This window comes from Sciurus carolinensis, chromosome 10 (assembly GCF_902686445.1).
Source record: "Sciurus carolinensis chromosome 10, mSciCar1.2, whole genome shotgun sequence".
Classification (NCBI taxonomy): domain Eukaryota; kingdom Metazoa; phylum Chordata; class Mammalia; order Rodentia; family Sciuridae; genus Sciurus; species Sciurus carolinensis.
Window position 1 is genome coordinate 81,463,390 of NC_062222.1, and position 8,783 is coordinate 81,472,172.

General features: G+C 37.7%; 1 protein-coding gene across 1 annotated transcript; it reads right to left on the reverse strand.

Annotated features, from left to right (window-relative positions):
* Positions 1-5,856: 5,856 nt before the first annotated feature.
* On the reverse strand, positions 5,857-7,966 carry LOC124994642 (alveolar macrophage chemotactic factor). The gene is made up of 4 exons (XM_047566797.1): positions 7,717-7,966; positions 7,445-7,577; positions 7,251-7,334; positions 5,857-6,897 (listed from the first exon to the last, which is right to left on the reverse strand). Exons 1-4 carry the CDS (start codon positions 7,823-7,825, stop codon positions 6,879-6,881), a joined length of 345 nt encoding a protein of 114 aa, XP_047422753.1. The 5' UTR covers positions 7,826-7,966; the 3' UTR covers positions 5,857-6,878.
* Between the last annotated feature and the right edge of the window lie 817 nt (positions 7,967-8,783).

Genomic DNA, 8,783 nt, shown 5'->3' on the forward strand with positions numbered 1-8,783 from the left:
TTGATGATATATATTGGCTCACTGCACACTTTTATTCTCTCCATACTTCATTCTACTCAAACTTCTTTCCTGATTTACTTAGATTACTCAACAGTCCTTAATCCATTGGGAGAAAATATGTGGAATATCTTCTGAATTAATGGTACTATTTGAGTTGGTTGGTACCAGGAAAGAGGTGGACATGTAGCACAATATGATTACATCAGTATTAATCAACAAATGTGTCTTGTCACAAAAAATACATCATCAGCAAGATTCATGAGGAAGTACTAACAAAGTTATCTTTAAAATTTAATCTGCTAATTAGTCCATATTTAAGATAAAACAACTTTTTGATAGTTTTGTTCAAGAAATATTATTATATGCAAGGCATTATAAAATTCTCTTGCAACTTTTTCATTTAACTATTTCTTTTTAAAAAGTAAGACCTAAAATATTTGCACAAAACACTGAGATAAAATGATACCGTACACCCCTACTATTATTATGACTACTAATGTTAGCTGCTATTTCTGTTACAATTTTCTTCTATTTCCATAATGACAAACACAATAGAGATGGTCATAAACTGTACAAAATGGGTAAAAGATATTTAAAGTCAGTTAATCAATTAAAATCAGCTAACTCATGCAAAATTAGAATTAAATGAATGCTAAAAATAGAAGCAAATGCCAGAGGTTCTTGGGTTTTAAAATGACTTGACAGGCTTTTTTTGAATCTTGCATTTTCATTGTGCGTGTGTGTGTGTGTGTGTATGTGTTATTTTATTTCTTGTTCCTTATAAGTAGCAAAGTCATTCAGGAAGCAAACATTTTTTTTCTAAGACCCGAAATACAACTTATCTGTTAGCTATTTTAAATAAAATATTTAGAGACTTTGGAAGACTATTATTAAGACACATATAAACACTGCTTTATATAGAACATTTTGAAAGGATATCTCTCAAATCCTTCTTCCAAGTATAAAGGAAATAAACTATCACTGCAAATTGATCATAAAAGCAATTGATACAGAAGACCCTAGGGCACCAAAATTTGGGTTCCATCTGTTTCAGTACCTTAGTCAACCAATTAAAATATTAGAGAACAAAACATTTTCCATAAATGTTGAAACCAGATGTGTTTTCCGTATACCTCTTGAGTTGACAAGAATTGTCTAGACCTCAAAGTTCTGGTACTCATGTGTATTGAGTGTTTGTTAAATACTGTCCAGAAGTAAAGCACAGAGTAGGGGCAGAGATGAGTGTAAAGGATGAAGATGAGGGAAATATCTTCCTGGGTGCTATAACATAGGAATACTGTAAAGTTTTACAGGCCTGAGATTTTTTATTTTGAATAACATAATTTGTTGAATATCAGATAGTAAATGTTCCCCAATTTAACTATATAGTCAATGGAGATTCAAATACAATGTTGTTTGAAAACTGCAAACACATTTAATTGTTGCCAAGTACCATGATTCTCTTTGGCTGTGTAACAAGCCAACCCCACACTTGGTAACTCAAAGGCTGCTGTCTCCCTCTTCCCTGTACTCACTTTAGTGGGCCTAATAAGACAGTCATCAAAACTGCTGAAAAGTCAAGAAGGGCCTCATTCACATGGGAGCTGGTGGATGCTGGCAACTGGCTGCTGACACCTCTACTGCCAGGTACTCCTCAGGACTCCCCTGGCAATGATCTTCCTCCTGTGGCTGCCTTTCTCTACAATAAACAGAAAGGAGTGGGGAGGGAGGAAGTGAGGGAGAGGAGAAGAGAGCAAGGATAGGAAAGAAAGGAAAAAGAAAAGACACAAATCTCCCACTCCCTCCTCTTCTTCCCCTTCTCTTCCATCTCTCCTCTCCATTTCTCTCTCCCTGTTCTTCCTTTTCCCTCTCTTCCCCTCCCTTCCTCTCTCCATTCAAGAAAATATTTGCCTCATGGAAAAGCTAAGTATATTTGCTACAAAAAAGTCTTAACAACTGAAATTTCTTCTTTATCATCTCAAAAACATAAGGATCCTGCACAGAACCTGGTATATAACAAAATTATAAAAACATGTCAATACATTGATAGTTGATTGATAAATGTTTATAGCAATGATAAGGGCTCATGTATTTTAATAATTTCACCACTTAATTGAGAGAAATATGTAAGGAATATATAGTTTCCAGAAACCTCTTAAAAAAGATTCAGTAATAAATGCTTAGCAGCATTAAATATCATTTGTATATAGGTAGAAAGAATATGAGTAAATTTGAAAAAAATAATGCTTTCAACTATCCAGGTCTCAATTTTCTCAGTGTGAAGGGGAGTTTGAATTAGAACACTTGGAAGGCAGCTAATATTTATCAAACATCTACTTTGTTCCAGAAAATCCCTCCAAGAAAGCCTGCGAAATAGGTATTATTATACCAGTATACAGATGAGAGAACTGAGGGACAGAGATATTAACTAAATTGTCAAGGTCACATAGCTAAAAATACTCAGAACTAGATTTAAAAGACGACTGCTTTGACTTTGTGCTGCACCACAAACCGTAAAGAAGAATACCTATCACCTTCCTGGAAATGAATAAATTATTTTTGTCCTTTTCAAATCCTAGAGGTGAATCAGAAACAAACATAAATTTTTGTGGAAAGGTGATTTTGCAGAGCAGGAGTCAGATGTCTTTGCAATTTCTCCATATTGAAGAAGTTGGACTCTAGAATTTGTAGAAATGAATGTTTAGATCTAAACTTTAGGTCTTCCTATGTCACTATCCCTGTTTGCATATTTGATGTATCAACAATCATTCTCAGAAATATAATAATTCTGCTGACTAAGAGTAAACTAGTTCCATCAGCCAAAGTCAGAATCACGCACACTGCCTTTCTTCCTTGATTTAGTCATGCCCATTCTCATTTTGTGACATACAGGAAGGTCTTTTGAAGTGATGTATGTAAGAGTTACCCACAGCAATTCTTTTCCTCATGCAAGAATTAAAACTGAGATACAAAAACAAAGCCACTAGTCATATTTGACCATAGATCTTGTCATACCTTCAGGAATGGAGGGATTAAGTGAACGTGTCACACCCAGAGACAAGCAGGAAAGTCTGGTAAAACAAATGATGAATCTTACACACTAAAAATTGTCTGAATTGGGTCCCATCACACAGAGTGGATTTTGGCTGACCACTTCTTTAATTGCAAGTGATTTCATATATGAGAGAGAGTTTCAGGTGGATAAGACAATGAAAATAGTATTTAGGTGTCATTATGAAGAAACTAGAAGACATCCCTAGAAGACATACATTAGATTACTTTCCCCCTGTATACAGTCGTCCTTGACCTTGCTAGTGGCATAATCATGTAATAATGGTAAAAATGATGACCAGTAGCTGTCACTAGGGTACTTGTACAGGTTGCACTTTGGTAATGCACTGTAATCTATTTTTTCTTCTTTCCAGAATGGACATGACAACAAAAATTGCAAAGATATTAGAAATGAGGTATTATTCTATGGTCTGTATACAAAATGAACTTTTGAATCTTGCTACTGGGAGAAGCAAAGATCTTCAGATGATGATGAAGCAAAAAGGAACGGTAATATTTATTTGTCCACAAAACTTGTATTTTACTATATAAAGATCATTTAATATGCTTTCATCTGTTACTATCAGGTATTTATTCAACAAGTGTTTGATGTAACAAATTTACTCTAACAAATTTTAGAGTTTAAACATTTATGATAATTTAGTTTGCTGTTTAGTATTTCCTAAAATTCATGGGATCAAAAAAAGGGGTATTATTTCAGAAAAGAGAGACCACTTAAGTTTAATGTTTTCTTAAAATTTAGAGCTATTTTGTTTTTCTCTATGTTTTTGGAAAATTTGTCAGCAAGCCCATCTACACCAGTTTTTTCCATATCTTTGTATTGCTATGATTCTTTCTCTCTTTCATTCTCTCTTGTTCTGTTATGTAGATATATCAATATGTAAAAATAGAAAATACATTAATCTAACGTATTTTATATATAATGAGAGATCAAAAGCTATAGAAAAACCTAAGTTAGATTTAACTATGTTAATAATATTGGTACTTACTAAAATAAATACATGCCAATATAAGTATATATGTTAATCCAATTGCAGTGTGTATGTGTATGTGTTTTATACTATTTAGTCTCCTTCCTTTCCTTTCTTGCTTGTCATAAGAATGGGATATTTATGTGAAATTGCTATCTTAGTACTAGAAAGATGGTGGGACTTGTTTAGTCTAAATCACTCATCTGTTTAAATACCCATGATGTATTCAGTGTTGTCCTAGAAACTGAGAAACATAGTAAAAACTGTCCTTGTTCTCATGGAGATTACAGTGATATTGGAATAGATTCACACTAACCAGATCACCACATAGATGCCATAAATTAATAGTCACCTTGGTAAGAAAATATTACAAAGGAAAACAGTTCTAAGACAGGCTAAGCAAGTAATCTTGATCTGGTAGGAGGAAGGGTCAGGATGCAAGGAGGAAGTAAGAGGAAGGATGGGAGTTATTATGAAAGTGAGGGGTAGGTGTTATAGATGAGGGAATTGTATAAGCCAAAGCCCTTGCTGGGTTACCTGAAGACAAGGAGAGGAGAGATAAGTTAATCAAGACCTACCATGAATGAGGTAGAACACTACCTGGCAACATGGGTCAGGATAAGTTACTAATTAATGCCATCATTCTGTGCCACACAATAGAGATGCAGAGATGGATGAAATAAGGGTGATGCTCTAGGAGAGTTCTCAGAAGACTAGAGTGAAAGGACCTGCAAACAAATAATAGCAAGGCAATATTTGTAATAACTCTGATATCTAGAAGATGCTATGAAAACATCAAAATGAAAACCATGAGCTCTGCTAAAAATGGAAAGTAAAACTATATGAAAAAGGTATTGCTTGAGCTGAGTTCTAAAGGATAAGTAATTATCTTCCTATAGGCAAACAATGCTGCAAGTTCCTTACAGGCAGAGCCATAACGAAGGACATGGACCAAAGAAAGAATGTGCTCAGATAGGAAACTAAATGCCTGAATACAAAGAATGTGAGAAAAAAGCAAAACTGGAGTAGTAATCAGCAGTGAGATGGGACAGAATCTCATTAGCCATGCTTAGCAGCATCTAGGAAATAAGAAGTATATTAGTCAGCTTTGTGTTACTGTAACAAATATCTAAGATAATCAACTTAAAAAGAGGAAAGGTTTATTTAGACTCACAGTTTCAGAGCTTTCAGTCCATGACCAACTATTTTGAGCCTGTAGTGGCACAGAATACCAAGTGAAAGTACATGGCTAAAGAGGCCAGTTCTCCTCATGGCCAGATGTGAAAAAGAGAGGAAGAAGAGGTACTTGGATCCCAAAATCATCTTCAAAGACATATCCCTGATGACCTACAACTTCCCACTAGATCCCACATCCTAAAGGTTCCACTGCCTCCTAATAGTGCCAAACTGGGGACTCAGTCTTTTAACACATGGGCATCAAGGGATCATTTGGGAACCAAACTATAGTAGGGAATTAGTTAAGAATTTCAGATAGTGAAGTCTTATCCCATTTATGTTTTCTAAAGATGCCAGGACCTAGTGATGTTTTGAAGGATTCCTGGAAGGGGAGTGAGCTTGGAGAAAGGTTGAACTGATGCAACAGCATGGGGAAATAGGGCCCTCTCTACAAGCCAGAGCAGAGCAGAATTAATTTTTTGAATAATGTAGAATTATAAAATAATACAATTCACTGTAACTATATAAGAAAGAAGAAACAATGCTAGTGAAGTTTAGAAATCTTTTCTTTTTTTCCCCAACCTCTCCAAATAAGTATTATAAACCAATGAGCCATGTAGTTTGAAAAAAGTGCAATTTTAATATAGTGAATATGCTGTATAAATACATATAACAGAATGGTCCAAACCTTTAAAAGATACATTATCAGCATGTAAATATCTTAGCAATGGTATATATTTTGGGATGGCTAAATGATGAATTAATATTCAAATGTGCCAAATATGTTTTCAAAACTTTCGGAGTACAGATTGATGTTTTTGCTTTCACTTAGAAAAACTAAAATATGCATTCCTATAAAAACTAGAAGTCAGGAATTCACCTGTTTCTTGTCTTCATCTGTTCTAAACAAGTATTTAGTGACCTGGATTACAGTTTGGTTAATAAAATAGTTAATAAATAGCACATAAAATCAAAGTTTAATGAGTAAGTCATGACATTATGCCATACTAAGAAGACATCAAATGTCTAAAATTATAGGAAGAGAATATATTATCCCTTATAGAATTTAAACATTTAGAAATTCTAAATAAGGAAATATATTCTACACATTATTGTATGACACACCCAGTTTTCTAATATATATAACTTAAATAATAAGAGTCAAGAGTAAAAAAGTTCTGTAACATATTATCCAAGAAATCACACTAAAATATTTCCTATTTCATGGGAAGAATGAGGATAAGAGTGTCTTTCCCTCAACAGCATTCTAACAAAACATTCATTTGTTAAATCCAAAATCTTCATGAACACCATAGGAATGTATTCTCAGTGCAGAAGTCACCTTCAATTCAAGACACTTTGAGAGATCAACCACCAATAATTCTTGGTTCACAAAATAGTTTTCAAAGCTTCCGGTAATATAGCAGGTAAAATAAGAGCAAATAGCAGGAAATACTATGATAAATACTTCATAAACCGAGCAAAAAAACTTGAGGAACAAACAGGTTTCCCTGTCCCTTTCAAAGCAGGGAATCCACAAAGAAAACTACTGGGGGAAAAAAGTCATCCATTTCTTCTTGTCTTCACTGGTCCAGAGACTCTCTTGGAAAACTGCTCGGCTGAAAGCTGGACAGTCCTTCCAATGCGTGTTCCTTTCTCTTAATTTTTCTTGTTTCCACTGTTGAGAAAAGAATCATATCAGTTTAACCAGATTTCCACACTTCAGTCTACTCTACCCTATTTTCAAAACATAGTACCTGAAAAGTCTATGATAAATGTAAAGGGTAGAGAAAAAAATACATCTCTAAATAATGAGTTCTGTGTTATTACTCAGGCAATTACATGGAAAATTGATGCTAAGGTTTTTCCCAGGTCCTTTCAGAACAATTTTCCCTTCTTAACAACCTTTGATTTCTAAACATGGTATGGAATGTGGTACCCAAATCCTCTAGAGAGGATTTAAGGACCTTGTGAAGTCTACATTCTCTTGAGAAAAGATTAAGAAACTGTAAAGATCAAAATGGCAAGTACCTGTCCAAAATTTTCTGGACAACTTTCTTGATCAAAGGGGCCTCGGGGTCCAGACAGACTTCCTTCCCGTTCTTCAGGGAGGCTCTACAGAGAGAAAAGAGGATGCACGACTAAGTTATAGAAGCAGAAGACAAGGCTGGAGGAGTCCCCTCCTGGTAAGGTCAGAGTGAACGCCGCAGCGCAGGAGAACTTACACCACTTCCACCTTGGAGCACTGTGGGCCTGCGGCGATCACCTGGAGATTAGTGATCATTTTGGGGTGAACTCCGGGCGTGGTGGTTAAGCAAATGCAACGCAGTTCTCTCACCACAGCTGCTACCGGACCAGCTGGGGAAGAGAGACTTCGTTATAGAAGGGTACCGGGAGAGCCCTCGGCCCGACCCACACCCGGCCCAGGACGCAGCGGTGGTACAGAGGGGGACACGCGGCCCTACTGGGGTGCGTCAGGTGTGTCCCGAGCTCTCACCGTTAGCAAGGGGCCCTGGCGGCGTCAGCAGCAGCAGCAGCGCCAGCAGCGCGCACAGCGACCGGGAAGGGCGGGGGACGCCGGCAGAGAGGCTGGGCAGGAGACGCATCGTGGACAGAAGAGCGCAGCGAGGGAGCGCGGGTTGGTAGCGTGGAAGAGGTGCGGAGATTTGAGGCTCCAGAGCACTGTGACTTTCTCAAGCCCTTTGCACTCCTTTTATCTGCATTCATCCCTTCCCCCAGGAAGGAAATTCAAGTTGGGATGCTCGGGAAATTCCCTGGACTTGGGGCGGGGGGGTTGGCAGAGGGGGTTGGTGGAGGGGGCCTGGACGATGCGAACCGGTGAGGAGGATGACTGGGAGGAGCCGCCTGCACCGGTTCTGAAAAGGACGGGGTAGCCCCGCCCTGAGGTGGAGGGAGCCACTCCTCCCTCCCCACGCCAGGAGCGATCCTATGGGGACCTCATGCCTGGATTGCCGCTTTTCTACCTAGGGCAAAGCCCTCCGCTAGGTGCCCTTCGTCTCCATCTAGAGAGGAAGACAGGAACTAAAGTAGCGGAGATTTGGCTTTAGTAAATTTTCAGTAGGTTTTAAGCTCTTATTATTATTCAGGAAATGTAATCCCTGACTAGAACTGCGCTAAACAGAGAAACCTTCTTGTCCTTTCAGGCAGGTCATTATAAGGTTCCTCAGATTACTTAATGATTCTCTGGAAATTCAGCCAACTTTAGAAGCCAAGATGTTAAGATGAAAGTATTTCTTCTCTACTTCTACTTGAAGTCAGTGGCAGGAACTGGCTTCGAAATCACATCTACTTACTGGAAATACTGTACTTGTAGCTCAGCAAGTATATGCGTTTTCAAGTGGTTTAACAAACAGAAATCGTCAAAAGTCATCCAGCAAATTGCCCTGGAAGATGACACCTCGCTTTTAGCAGTTCATCACACAATTGAATTAGAAGAAGTTTTGGTCTTCGTGGGGCTGCTGCGGTGTAGGGTGACTGCGGTCTAAAGCAATACCAGAGAGCCACTGTTCTGGCAGTGTCTCCTCGGCCGCATGTGTATTTGAT